The sequence below is a fragment of the Equus asinus genome, chromosome 11 (genome assembly GCF_041296235.1).
Source record: "Equus asinus isolate D_3611 breed Donkey chromosome 11, EquAss-T2T_v2, whole genome shotgun sequence".
Taxonomy (NCBI): Eukaryota; Metazoa; Chordata; class Mammalia; order Perissodactyla; family Equidae; genus Equus; species Equus asinus.
The window spans coordinates 16,331,559-16,346,532 of NC_091800.1; the positions used below are offsets into that span (position 1 = coordinate 16,331,559).

General features: G+C 32.7%; 1 protein-coding gene across 9 annotated transcripts in view; it reads left to right on the forward strand.

Moving 5' to 3' along the window:
- NBEA (neurobeachin) overlaps positions 1-14,974 on the forward strand; it is a 680,233-nt gene that overhangs the window by 185,249 nt on the left and 480,010 nt on the right. For all 9 annotated transcript variants that reach the window (XM_070520525.1, XM_070520517.1, XM_070520519.1 and 6 more), the window contains one exon: positions 11,726-11,834. In XM_070520525.1, coding sequence (XP_070376626.1) covers positions 11,726-11,834 — 109 coding nt within the window. The remainder of the gene's footprint in view (positions 1-11,725; positions 11,835-14,974) is intronic.

Here is a 14,974-nt window from a genome sequence, read left to right on the forward strand (position 1 = left end):
TGGGGATGTAATGTACAACATGATGACTATAGTAAACAATACTGTATTGTATATTTGAAAGTTGCTAAGAGAGTAGATCTTAAAAGTTTTCATCTCAAGGAAAAAAATTTTGTAACTATATGAGGTGATGGATGTTAACTAAACTTATGGTAATCATTTTGCAGTATATACATATATCAAATTACTATGTTGTACACGTCAAACTAATGCAGTGTTATATGTCAATTATATCTCAATAAAGCTAAGGAGAAAAAACCCATGATAGGCATTTGTAACAAATGTACTACATTGGAGATGGATGCTGATAGAAGGGGGAGACTATGTGTACCTGGGGCCAGGATGTATATGGGAACTCTTAGTACTTTCTGCTCAGTTTTGCTGTCACCTAAAACTGCTCTAAAAAATAAAGTTTATTTAAAAGTGTATGTGAGGGGAGAAGCTGATAGGGAAATAAAAAACCAAGAAAAATGTTTTATCTGTATGAGTGTGAATGAGAGAGAGAGGGTATGAGTTGGGTGTTAAACCTCTCTGTATCCTTTTATGTCATCATTATTTTTTGCCCAAGTAGAAGTACTGCTTATTTTAAAAACTAAATGATAAAACCTGGTAGACCAATGTTTAAATAAACCAAAATAAACTTTGAGGCAAAAAAGTTGAGTTTGAAGGATGGGTGTCATGTAAGGAAAAAGGTACAATTTACTAGGAAAATAGAACAATTTCAAATTCATATACACTTAACAGCATAGGTGAAGTATGGGAAACAAAATTGGCTAAATTTGAAAGAGAAATCAAAGTAGTTTAGAGATTTTTAATGTGGTCTTCTTTTTACAAGAGCAATCACAAATGAACAATATAAATTTGAACAAAAACTCCATGGCTTGATTAGCATATACATTCTTCTCAAGAACACACAAAACTGTACAGATTGTTAAATGAGGCCATAAAATTGGCTCCATAAATTTAAATAAGTTATTGTCATACAGATGACTTCTCATCTACAGTGCAAACAAGAAATCAGTGATGAAAATAAAACTAAGAAAATGGAAATACACATATTTTAAATAATTTATAACAAGCAGTCATTGTTCAAATTATAAATACTTAGAATCAAAAGATATTGAAAACTTTGTATATTTATACTTCTGAGAGTTGGCCTAAGTGGTAGTGGAGACAATTTATAGCTGTATTTATATTCCAAAAAGAAAGATATTTTGCCTTTTTCCCCTAGGTTCTCAATTTTGTGCTGAATATAAGAGTAGTTTAACATCAGGATATCTTTTATATGATCTACTTATTAACAAATTAAAGAATAGCTGTATAATTATAATAATACAAAAATTTTTGATAAAATTCAGTACCCATTCATCATAAAAATTCTTAGGAAAGCACAAATAAAAAACTATTTATTTAACCTGATAACATAGACCTACCCAAAACTTATCACAATCATATTAAGTAGTGAAATCTTAGAAGCATTCCCTTTCAATAACTAACAATTAACGAAAGCATGTCTTCACTACCCCTGTTCAACATCATATTGAAGAATATATTGACATTTGTAGAAAACTCCACCTAAAGACAGCAGAATTGTTTTCAATTGCATGTGTAACATTCTTCAGAATATATTATGGATTGAACTGTAAAACATAAAATGAGTCTCAATAAATCTAAAAGAATTAAGATGAAACAAAATATGTTCTTTGACCATACAGAATTAAATTATAAATCAACAACAGAAAAAGACTTGGGAAATTGTTAGATATTTGCAAAGTAAACAACACACTTCTAAATAAACCCTGGGTCGAAAAAGACATCACAAAGAAAAATAGAAAATAATTTGATTTGAATAAAAGCAAAAGCACAACATAGAACAATTTATTGAATCCTCATGCATTGCTGATGGGAATGTAAAATGTTCCAGCCATGTTCCAAAAGGGTTTTCAAATTTCATTAAAAAATCGAACAATTTACTATATAATCTGGCATTTCCACTGATAGGTATCTGCCCAAGAAAAATGATACCATGTGTTTGTACCTAGACTTGTGCGTGAATGTTCTTAGTACTATTATTCATAATAGCCACAAACTGGAGACTACCCAAATTCTATCAATTGTTGAATGGATAAACAAAATATTGTATGTCCATACAGTGGAATATTAATTGCACAATTAAAAGGAAACGAACTACTAATGATATGATTATATCATATTAATGAGGCCTAAAAGCATTATGCTATGTGAAAGAAGCCAGATGCAAAGGACTACATATTATATGATTTCATTTTATGAAATGTCTAGAATGCGGGTTAGTGGGTACATGGGGCTAGCGATGGGAATGGGGATTGACTACAAATGGGCACAAGGGAACTTTTTAGGATGATGAAAATGTTCTATAACTGGACAGTGATGATGATTGCATGACTCTGTAAGGGTTTTAAGGAATCACTGAATTGTACACTTGCAAAGTGTGTGAATTTTATGGTATGTTATTATATCTCAATAAAGCTAATAAAAGTTTGAAAAGCAAAATTTAAAACTTAGAAAGTGTAGAATAATAGTGTTATCACCTTGGATTAAGAAAGGGTTTCTAAAACAATAAATAAAGAAGCATAAGTCATCTAGGAAAAGTGGGTAAATTTCACCATTAAAATAAAAAATGCCTTAAAAGACACCATAAAAAACTGAGAAGACAAGCCACAAAGTGAAATAAGATATGTATAGTTTATCTGGAATATAATGGATTTGTATCCTGAATATATTAAAAATCATGCAAACTAATAAGAAAGAGAAAAACCGTTGGAAACCTGAAGAATTAAACAGTCAATGCACTGAAGAAGAAACCTGAATTGGCAATAAACATGTGGGAAGTTACTTAACTTCAGTAGCAATCAAGAAAGTACAAATAAAAAAAAATTACATTTAATGTACTTTAGGATGGTAAGCTTTAAAATTTTTGACATTATCAGGTGTTGGCAAGGATAGGCATAAGAGAAACTTTCAAATCACTGGTGAAATTTTATAATTGATGCAATCACATTGAAGAACAATTTGACAATTTTCAAAAAGATGAAGCTGCTGATACTCTATGACTAAGTAATTCTTTCCTTGAGAGAAACTCTCGTGTATGTGCATAAATTCAGTGCAGCCTTGTTAGTAATAAAGAAAAGTTGGAAACAATATAAAAGATCAATAGGATAACAGATAAATGAATTGAGATATATTCCTACTGCTGATATGTGTTCAGCTTTGAAAATGAATTATCAAAAGTTAACTTTCATAAACCTAATATGAACCAATAAAGCAAGTTGCAGAAGATACGTACTAATGACACCATTTATGTGAGTTTGAAAAATATGAAAAAACAAAATTAAAATAGTTTAGGAATAGATACATGCCTAATAAAAGTATAAAGACATAATGTGGTAATAAGAAACATGAAATTGTTTACCCCAAAATATAGTGAAAAGAATGGGATCATGGACAGGTAAATGATTTCCTCTCTTTTAAAAAAAATCAGGTTTTAAAAAAATAAATGGATGAGGAAAGGGATAACAAAGAAAAAGAAAGCAGAACTTTGTTGCTATTATTACAAATCAGATGGGCTCTGAAAGCACAAAACAGAATTAGTTGAACTTGAAGTTAAAAGTTCAAAACAGTGGCCAACCCAGTGGCATAGTGGTTAAGTTTGCGTGCTCCACTTTGGCGGCCCAGGGTTTGCAGGTTCAGATCCCGGGCGCAGACCTACACACTGCTCATCAAGCTCATCACAGGGCAGCATCCCACATACGAAATAGAGGAAGATTGGTACAGTTAGCTCAGGGCAAATCTTCTTCAAGCAAAACAAACAAAAAAGTTCAAAACAGAATATATAAAGACATTATGAATTGATGAAAGGCACAATTTAAGTAGAAGAGGTTTTGGTCATATACCTAAAAGTATCAAATATTGCAGTCAAATATGTAAAGCACAAAACCCGTTAGAGCTGCAGTAATAACTTGATAAAATACAGTAATGGTGTAGCCAAAATTTCTCCTTCAAAATGGGGCCAATTGAATAAATATATAAAGATATAGGGAAATTGAATATAAATTCATAAAATTTGACTCAATAGATATATGTTCAGTCTTACATCCTTCGAGAATATACTTTATGACTACAAGGCATTTACTGAAAACAAACAAAAAATTCATGTCCTTGGCCATAAAATAAACAATGTAGACAAAGTAGAGATTTTACTGGCCACAATTTTCTGATCATAACGTAATAAAATTAGAACTCAAAAAAAGAAGCTGAGCAAAAAAATCTCAAGAACTTAGAAATTAAGCATTTTTAATAAATATCCCTCAGTGAAAGAAGAAATTAAAAGGAAAATCAGAAATTGTCTATGCATGCATCATAGCAAAAGCTTACTCAGAAGTAAATACTTACATTGTTGAAAAATAAAGATTAAAATTAGAGGAATGTGTACTCATATTACAACATTAATTAAAGGACAACAAAGTAAGCTATGAAGTACCAATTAGTAAAGATGAAGAGTAGCCTCAAGAAAGTAGAAAATAAAACAAAAACTGTTGAAAGGATTTCAAAGGTGATTTTCTTGAAGGAGCCAGTAAAATGGATAAAACTTTTTCAAACCTCATTAAGATAAGATGGAGAGATTTGGAATGAAGTCTTTTAGAATTATAGGCTAGATTGTTATAAGAAAATATCTTACTTTATGTCACTATACAAGAGGTTAACTTCTACTTCTTGGTAATAACATCATTTTGCTCCAAATAATTTTAAATACTTATTTTTTGAGGTCTCCATACATATTCATACTACATCAAGTAAGAGGTGGGAAAGTAATAGCAAGACATTAGGAAACAAGGTAAAAGTATAGGAACACAGAATGTTTCCTGTTTTGCTTCACTAGTAATCATCTGACATTTCAACAGAACCATCCTATAGTACCTTCCTTCATCGCTGCGTTTTGATAGTTTCCCTGTAAACACTGAGAGGTGTATGTATTACTGAGTTATAGCTTATTCATTTTTAGCCTCAAAGTAAAAGGATGAAGAAATGTAGATTAAAAACCTCAAATAATCTTACAATTCTCCTGATAGACTGAAGGAGATTGAAAAATATAATAGTGTCCACTAATTGAATAACTAATGATTCTTAACTATAAAATAATATATAGAATAGTAGCCTAAAATGTTCTTTCTTTCAGTTTATTAGAAAGGAAATTGAAAACGTAAATATGATTATATTTCCTGAAAACCATGAAATTTTTTATTTTATTATTTTTTTGCTGAGGAAGAGTCCCCCTGAGGTAACATCTGTTGCCATCTTCCTCTTTGTGCTTGAGGAAGATTTGCCCTGAGCCAACATCTGTGCCAGTCTTCCTCTATTTTGTGTATGGATCACCACCACAACCTGGCCACTGAGGAGTGGTGTAGGTCTGTGCCTGGGAAGCGAACCTGGGCTGCCAAAGTGGAATGTGGCGAATTTAACCATTAGTCCATAGGGCCAGCCCTGAAAAGTTTTTAATAACTGCAGTAAATCAAGAGCTATTCCATGTACCTTAGTGGAAAGACTCAATTATATAACTGTAGAATTATAATAAATCAATTAATAAACATAATGGAATTTTGGTAAAAATTCCAGGGTTTATTTAAAAAGTTTCAAAACCTGTCATAAAGCCAACTCATATGAACAAATGAGTAAAAATGTCAATGAAAGATTAAAAAATAAGAATAGTGAGTGTGTATTGTGATAAGTTTACTAGACTTTACACCAAGGAATGAGCTAAAAAAAGAGGTGACTAGAAACCCTAGGAACACATGCTAATAATGCATGTATGTTTAGATATTGGGAACATTATTAAAATGTGAATTATTCAGTAATTGGCATTGGAAAATTGTTTTTAATTTCTGAATTGGAGGGAGAGATGTCTTACCCCAAACCATGTCTTACTTCTCCCTCTTCTCCTTCCAACCCACAAAACAAAACAAAACACAAATATCAGAGAGAATAAACATTTGCAATTGTGCATTTCCAGGTCAAGTTGATAAAGAGAGATAAAAGAATTTCCCTTATCCAAACCTAATGAAATAAATATTAAATAGTAAAATACGGACCTTTCCCTCCACAACAAGAAAAAGTCAGATGAAGCCAAATAAAGAAAGCATCTCATAAAGCAATGCATTCAAAATATTGACAGCTAAAGAAACAACCAGAAGATTCTGGAGTGACTTCATATAGATCCTTACCGTATTCCTATGCTTGCATAATCAATAGAATCCCTAGCTTTCTCCCCGATGGGAATGACAGGAACTTGTTAAGTATCCCCATTTTCTTCTTCTGACTTTGAGTGGGTGGAAATAGTTTCTTGGAGAGGATGGAGAATAAAGAGCTAAGGCCAGAATTCTTTGATGGAAGTGAAAGTTCCAGGTTTTTCTATATCAAATTGGGGGATCAATCCAAAGCCTGAGACCATTTCTCTATGAGAATGAGATATATTCCCTTAAGTAGACTGAACTGTCGTAAAGAATATTTTAAAAAATTGCCAGGGTCGGCCTGATGGCATAGTGTTTAAGTTTGCGTGCTCCACTTTGGTGGCCCAGGGTTCACCAGATCTTGGGTGCAGACCTATGTATCACTTATCAAGCCATGCTGTGGCAGGCGTCCCAAATATAACATAGAGGAATATGGTCACAGATGTTAGCTCAGTGCCAATCTTACTCAGCAAAAAAGAGGAGGACTGGCAGCAGTTGCTAGCTCAGAGCTAATCTTCCTCAAAAAAAAAAAAATTGTCTCAGAAGATAGAACAGTACAGGTAATCTAATAAAGTGTGCACACAGCCTCAGCTGTCCTCTTTCTGTCCAAATTAAAGCCTTTGGGCCTCAGAAAAAAATGGATAGAACATGAAATGCTCAGCCCTGAAATTGTATCTCAGACAACAAATCAAACAATTCTCAATGTGGGTAAAGAGAGATGAGCAGGTAGCAAAATTTTATGAGAATAAATATAACAAAATACACAAACATAAGCGAGATGAAAAACAATGGCAAAAATCATGCTAATGTGATACTGCAAAAGGAGAGAGAAAAGAAATGAGCAAAGGATAGAAGAATAATTTAGTCCAGAAGAAAACATATATTAAGGAAAAGAAAGTTTCTATAATATTTTGAGAATAAATTGCAAGAGTATACATTCAGTAAGCTCTCAAGACAAGGTAATAACAAAATGAGATGAAAAGGAACTTGAAGAGTTAAGGAAACAAATTGATGATCCAAATTATGTAATAATTTTAGGAAATGTAATTAATATAGAGGAAATGAGATACAGAGGACAAAGTGTCTTACCTAAAGAAAACTACTGTCTCTCGAGGGGAGAACCAAACAAATGAAACAGAAAGTACTTCCATAAAATAAGGAAAGAACTAATCTCTGTTTAGAAAAAGCACACGATATTCTAGGAAAATTTGACACAGGATGATCAACACTGAGACATACATTATATAAATTTAAGTTTAGTGGTAAAAAAGAATTTCTAAAATAATCTAGGCAAAAAAGAAAGCTACCTTCAACTGGTTCAACATTTGGCTGGCCTCAGACTTCTTCACAGTTAAATTTAATGTGAAAAGAAATAAAGCAATGTCTAAAGCAATGTCTGGAAGTTCTAAGAGAAGATGTGACCCAAGAATGTTCCACCCTCCAGGTTAAGCATATAGACATCAAGTCTAAATTCAGAAGACAGACTTCTTGACCCTCTTGAATGACGTCCATCCAGTTGAGAGAAAAGTCGAAAGCGAGAAAGCAGAAATGGTGAAGACAAAGTCAAGGAACTGAATTCATTTAAAATAGACCAGGGCTTAGTAATTAATATATAACAACAGTGTTAAGAAGAACATAATCTAAGTGTTTTAAACGTTGATGATCTTAAAATAAGCAATGTAGATCACAAAAGTTTGGAAGTGACATGAAGTATGAGAGTGTTAGTGATCTGTCTTTAATGTAAAGAAATGAATTGATACTTTCCAAAACTGAAATGTTTGTTTAAAATATATATCACTTCACTCTTTTATTCAGAATTTCTTTTTTGAACTTTACAGAGACTTTTTCAAAAAGAATAATATCTCTTGGGGTGAAGAAAGTCACCTGAATCTCACAAGATTTGTTGTTGTTTTTGTTTCATATCCAGTTTTTTCCTTTCTATTAAATAAGAGTAAATTATATATGATACTTTTATTTAAATTAACATTTAGTGTAATCCCTTTTGTATGAATTTCTCCAATCCTTCCTTCCTCATTTTCTCTCCCTTCCCTTCCCCTTTCTCTCGTCTTCTTCTCCTTGAAGAGATTTTTAATGTTTATTATTATTTATTATGTTACTTCTGAGTGCTAGAATTTTAAAACTTTCTACTTTGTATTTCCCTGCCCTGCTTGCAATTGTATGTTGGGTATCATTTAACAAAACCAATTAAATAATTATTATGAAAAATGAGTTAAAATAAAAATTATTAAACTGTTATAGGAGAAAGAATAAGGAATAATAACTGATCACTAGATGGAGATGGTCTTTCCCACATTAACCCCAAGTAAAGAAATGACAAGGTTAAAGATTGATAGATTTCATTCAAGAAAATTGAAATCTTCTCTCAAAAAACCCCAAAATTCAAAAAATGGAAAATATTTGTCAATTACTTGATACAAGGATAATTTTCTTAATATTATTAGAGTTTTTATAATCAGTAGGAAAAAGATGACCACACAGAGAAAAAATGATCAGAGTATGGTATCAGACAGTTCTCGGAAGTAAATATAAATGGTTAAAAGACTTAGGAATTTTTATCAGCACTTTTTGAAAATTAAAATAAGATCTAACTTTTGCATATCAAATTGACTTTTATTGTTATTATAATACATAGGACTGGTGAAGCTGCTGACAAAATGCATTTATACCTTGATGGTGAAAGTATGAGAGTACATATTTTTGGAGGTCATAAACTGTAAAATCTCATAAAATAAAATTAAATATAAAAGCTTTTAACCCCATAATTTCAGTTACAAGAATATTTTCTAAGGAAATAATTGGGGATATACCCAAAGATTTATCTAAAAGGACAAAGTTTTTTTTATTATAAAAAAATTGGAAATAACATAAATGGCCAGCAGTAGTGACTGAATAAATTATCCTGCATTCTTATCATCAATTATATTTATTGACAATGAAAATTCAAGACACAATATATTGTTGACTTGCAGGAAACAAGCTACAAATTACCTTATAGAGAATTATTTCTGCTATATTAATATCAGCTATGTCTATCAAACATATTTATGTGCATTGTAATTAATTTGGAAGAACATAACCTGATGTGATTATCTCTGGGTTATGGAATTATGGGTTTTCTTTTTTCTTTTCTTGTTTCAACATATTCTCTGAATTCGTTACAAGAAGCATTTGTTTGACTATCCCCCCAAAAAGACTTGTTTGTTTTGTGAAGAAGGAAATTGGAGTGTATTTTCAATGGAATGTTTAGTAAACTAATAAATGTGTAATTTGTATGAGATTAAAAGGTTACTCTTTTAAAAAAGTAGATTGCACTCTTAATCCAAGTGGGCAGAAATCCTGTAAAATTCGAAAGGTAAAATCAAATAGTCACTAAAGCTTGAAATCTATTTAGGTCTTAAAGTTAAGCAGGTTCAAGATGTTAGTTTCCCCAGTATATGCCCTGTGACTGAACGGAATACACAGAGCAGGTCTTCCATTAGAGCTCCTGTGGGAAACAAAATTATGTGATGTACAAGGTCAGCACACCCGCTCTGCCTGAGATGATAGATGGCATTTTTGGCTATCTCTTGACTGCTGTGTGGTGAAATTTATTGGTAAGCATTGTTTTAAAGCAAACTGCTGGAGGGAGCTGACCCATCTCTTCCCTGGTGTATGCACGGTATTCTTCAAGCTCCCCCCAAAAGCTAGAATTAAGCTGCTCTATAAACATTTACATTGGAGGAGATAATCAGAAGGGCATGCCTTTCTTTAGTAGCTGAAATTGTAGTTGCACAATTAAGAGATTACTGATTCCAGATAGCCTAATATAGATAACTTTTACCAGCTCCGTGTATCAGAGAGAGAGATCAAGGGATATATATGTATTGGCATTTGTTTTTTCCTGATTGGAAGCAAATGAAAGCTTCAGGCTTCTCTTCCTTGGGTGTGGTTTGAGTTAGAAGAGACTAAAGCCTTCCCTTCCAGAATGCCATAATATCCATTAGTCCTGTTTTTTTGTGGTTTTTTTTTTGACAATCATTTGACCTTTTCCAATTTTTTTTAAGATGTGGCAAACACAGCCACAAGAGAAATGCCTTAGCTTCCTCTTGAGTTTAGGTAATTTTGCTGTTTCCCTCTCTGGACTGAGGAGGATTGGGTGAGGGGAAACAGCTGTCCTGTATCTTTTGTTGTGCAGTGTGGAGCTTGGAGGCTGATGTTAGAAGAGAGGATTTCCAGGTGAGTGGTACCCAGATAAATGGTTGATTATTTGATTTCTGTATTAATTAAGGTAACAATACCTGCTACAATAGACAAACAATGAAATTTTAGTCGCTTACCAAGCTAGTAGTCTCTTTCTTACTCATTTAAAGTCCAATGGGTGTTCCTTAGCAGACAATACCCTGCACAGTGTGATTTAGAGACCCAGGCTACTTCTACCTTGTGCCTCCTTGTCTTCATGGTTGGGCTCCTGTGTTGCTGCTTTGGGAAAAGAGCATGGAAGGTGTGCATGAATGCATCTTCTGTGGGCCAGACCTGAAAATGGTGCACAACTTTTCTGCTCACATTCCGTTGGCTAGAACTCAGTTAAATGGCCACACCTTGCTGTTAGATAGGCTGGAATTATAGTATAGCTGTGGTCTCAGGAAGAAAGGAACGTGAGTTTGGTGATTACCTAGTCAGTTTATGTCATAGTTGCCAAATCTAAACAGGGAAAATGAATAGAAAATCCAGTCCAAACAATAGAAAATCAAGGTAAGAAATGAAATACTGTGAGTTGGGAGTCAAGAAGATCCAGACGTTGAATGCTAAGAAAGTGACATGAATGAGAGGCATGTAGTAATTCCCTGAACTAGAGCTAAGTGTTCCAGGACGCTTTTAATAGTTTTCTATCCTAATTATGGGTTTGTTGGGGGGACACTTTAAATGAGCCAACAGTTAAATGAGCCACAAATAGAAGCAATAATGAGTCCCCTTTATTTCTGTTGAATTATTTTGCTGTGTAATCCCAATATCAACTAGAGTACTCATTTTTAACCATAATTTTAAATTCTTGATAGTGAAGTTTTTCATAGCCTACTTTGAATTTGGACAGAAAAGATTTAAAAATTCTGTAGTCTCTGTGATAGGAGAAACCAATAACCTTAACCTAGTAACACTGACTGAAATAGTTAGAGGAAATTTGAAAATAATAGCTGTCAACATATAATGTTTTATAATTTGTATATTTCACATTTTAGTCTGCACAGATATTTTATTTGAGAAGTGTTTAAATAGTAGTCTTGGTAATTTAGAAGACAATTGTGCTATAAATTGTCATTTCTTTTTGTAGATGGAAGTTAATAAAAATAATTACTTATGTAATACCGTATATGCTTATAGATTATACTTTCTTATCCCAAAGTCATGTGATTAGAAAATCCGATGTGTTTCATAGTATTTTGCTTTTTTTCCTCCTTTTCCTCCAGGAGAAAAGTTGAAATTATGCATACCCATAGTCTTTTCACTCTTCTTGGAGAAAGGCTGATGTTGCATACAAACACTGTGACTGTTACCACATACAACACACTTTATGAGGTAAAAATAAAAAAATGTGTGATGACAGTTTTAAATGTTTGCAGTGGAAACCTTCTATGTGAGTGAGAAGTAATTGGTCAGTTAATCTAAAAAGCCAGTAATCATTAAGAAAAAAAAGAACACATACATTTTAAAAATTCTATTTTAAAACGTATCCATGTACATTTATTTGCCAATCTTTTTATGTTCAGGGGCTTTTCTTTGAGTATGGCTTGGCTGATTTGTTTTGCACAGAGTTTTTCTCAAATAAATAAACCACACCCATTATGTATTATATATACTTGTATATAATATCTCCCCCTCCCACTTCTTCTCTCTCTCTCTCTCTCTGTCTTTAATATGTAGCAACTACCAACATTAGTCTAGAGTTGATATTGGGATAAAAGGTAGGTAAGAATTATTTGTAAAAATGATATCTGTAGAAGCTTTAGATCTCATCATTTCAATTCAGAAATCCCTGTCTCATCATTTCTAACAGATGACCATACAGGTTAGACTCAGTATTTTCTATGAAATGTGTACACTACCACCCAAAATAGGTGTTTTTATTTTTAAATACCAGCAAAATTTTAGTACTGTTCCCTTATATTAACCTTAATTCTACTTTCCTACAACTGATCTTCAGTGGTCCTACTTCTTTTCTCTAGTGCAAAGATTAGCAAACTACCAACCCTTGTTTTTGTACAGCCGTGAGCTAAGGATAGTTTTTATATTTCAAATGGTTGAAGATAATGAAAAGAAAGTAATGTATGACACATAAAAATTTGTGAAATTCAAATTTCAATGTCCATAAATGGTTTTGTTGGAACACAGCCACACTCATTGCTTTATGTATTGCTTATGGCTGCTTTTGCATTATAGCGGCAGTCAAGTAGTTGCAACAGAGAATGTCGTGCTCTCATCACTTTGCGGTGCTGTTCAGTGCACTGCAGACCACAGCGATGCAATAACTCAACGGTGTTTCACATACCATGCATATTGCCAAGCCTAAAAGTTTTTTAATACCAGTGCATATTCATCTTGTCAAAACAAGAAGAGAAAAGTGGATTTCAGATCTCACACTTTAACATTACAGTCGAGTGTGTATTATTTACTTATAGATTTAGATGGCAGAACATTATGTCTGTTATACAAGGACACTATAGTTGTGCTAAAATAATATATATTGGCATTACTAGATTAAACACTCATAATAATATTCCTAACTCAGAAAAACGGCGGCTAGAAAATATAAAACAGAATATCTCTTCACGGCAGATTTCTTCACAAAATGTAAAAAATGAAGTGAGAGACATTGAGGAGAGCAGATGCTGATATTCTGAATGGAATTGTTTTATATAATTTTAAATCAATATGCGACAAATTCAGACTCGTCTAATACAACGTTTCTTTCATCAAACCACAGGCCAGATATAGCTCATTTCTAGTTTTTGCATGCCCTGCAAGCAGAGGATAGTTTTTATATTTTTAAATGATGGAGGAAAAAAAAGAATATTTTGTGGCATACGAAATTTTATGAAATTCAAATTTCAGTGTCTGTAAATAAAGTTTTACTGGAACATAGCCATACTTATTAATTTAAGTATAGTCTATGAGTGACTTCATACTACAGCGACAGAGTGGAGTAGTTTTAAGAGAGACCATATGACCCATAAGTCCCAAAATATTTACTGTTTACCTTTGTGTAAAAACTTCCTTACAAAATTAAAATTCTCTATTATAGCACAGAGAAATTTACCTTCTCTCTGTTGCTTTTACTAAAAATTACATTTAAATCTGATATCAGAAGTAAAGTGTATTCATTATAGATTTGGGAAATATAGTAAAGCACCAAAATAAAACTTACATGTAGTGTCTTCATTAATACTTATTAAAAATATATATAAAATATTTTCTCAACTCACACACTCACACACACACACACACACACACACACACACACCCCTCTTATAAAATATCATCCTACGCATAGTTTTGTGTCCTGCTTTTTCCACTTAGCAATATCCTTTTTTTATTATTTTTGTAATTTTTTTATTAAGGTCATAATAGTTTGTAACATTGTGAAATTTTAGTTGTACATTATTATTTTAGTCAGTCACCATATCAATGTGCCCCTTAACCCCATGTGCCCACCCTCCAACCACCTTCTCCTCTGGTAAACGCTAAATTCTATGTCCATGGGTTAGTTTATCTTCCACATGTGTGAAATCATATAGTGTTTGTCTTTCTGCATCTGGCTTATTTCACTTAACATAGTAACCCTCATGGTCTATCCATATTGTTGGGAATGGAATGATTTTGTCTTTTTTGTTGGCTGAGTAGTGTTCCATTGTATACACCACATTTTCTCTATCTAATCATTAGTTGATGGGCACTTGGGTTGCTTTCACTTCTTGGCTGTAATCAATAACGCTGCAATGAACTTGGAGTGCATAAGACAATTTGAATTGTTGATTTCAACTTCTTTGGATAAATACCCAGTAGTGGGATAGCTAGGTCATATGGTGTTTCTAATTTTTTGAGAAATCTCCATACTGTTTTCCATAGTGGCTAGACCAGTTTGCATTCCCACCAGCAGTGTATGAGGAGTTCCTTTTCTCCACATCCTCTCCAACATTTGTTATTTTTTGTCTTGTGATTATAGCCATCTTAACAGGTGTAAGGTAATATCTCAGTGTAATTTAGATTTGCATTTGCCTAATGATTAGCAATGTTGAACATCTCTTGTATCTATTAGCCATCTGTATATCTTCTTTGGAAACATGTCTGTTCATATCCTCAGCCCATTTTTTGATCTGGTTGTTTTTTTGTTGTTCAGTTGTGTGAGTTCTTTATATATTTTGGAGATTAACCCCTTGTCAGATACATGATTTGCAAATATTTTCTCCCAATTGGTGGGTTGTCTTTTCGTTTTGTTCCTGGTTTACTTTGCCTTGCAGAAGCTCTTTAGAGTGATTAAGTCCCACTTGTTTATTTTTTATTTTGTTTCCCTTGTCCAAGTAGACATGGTATTCAAAAAGATCCTTCTAAGAGTGTACTGCCTATATTTTCTTCCAGGAGTTTTATTGTTTCAGGTTTTACCTTCAAATCTTTGATCCATTCTGAATTTATTTTTGTGTGTGGCAAAAGATGTCTACTTT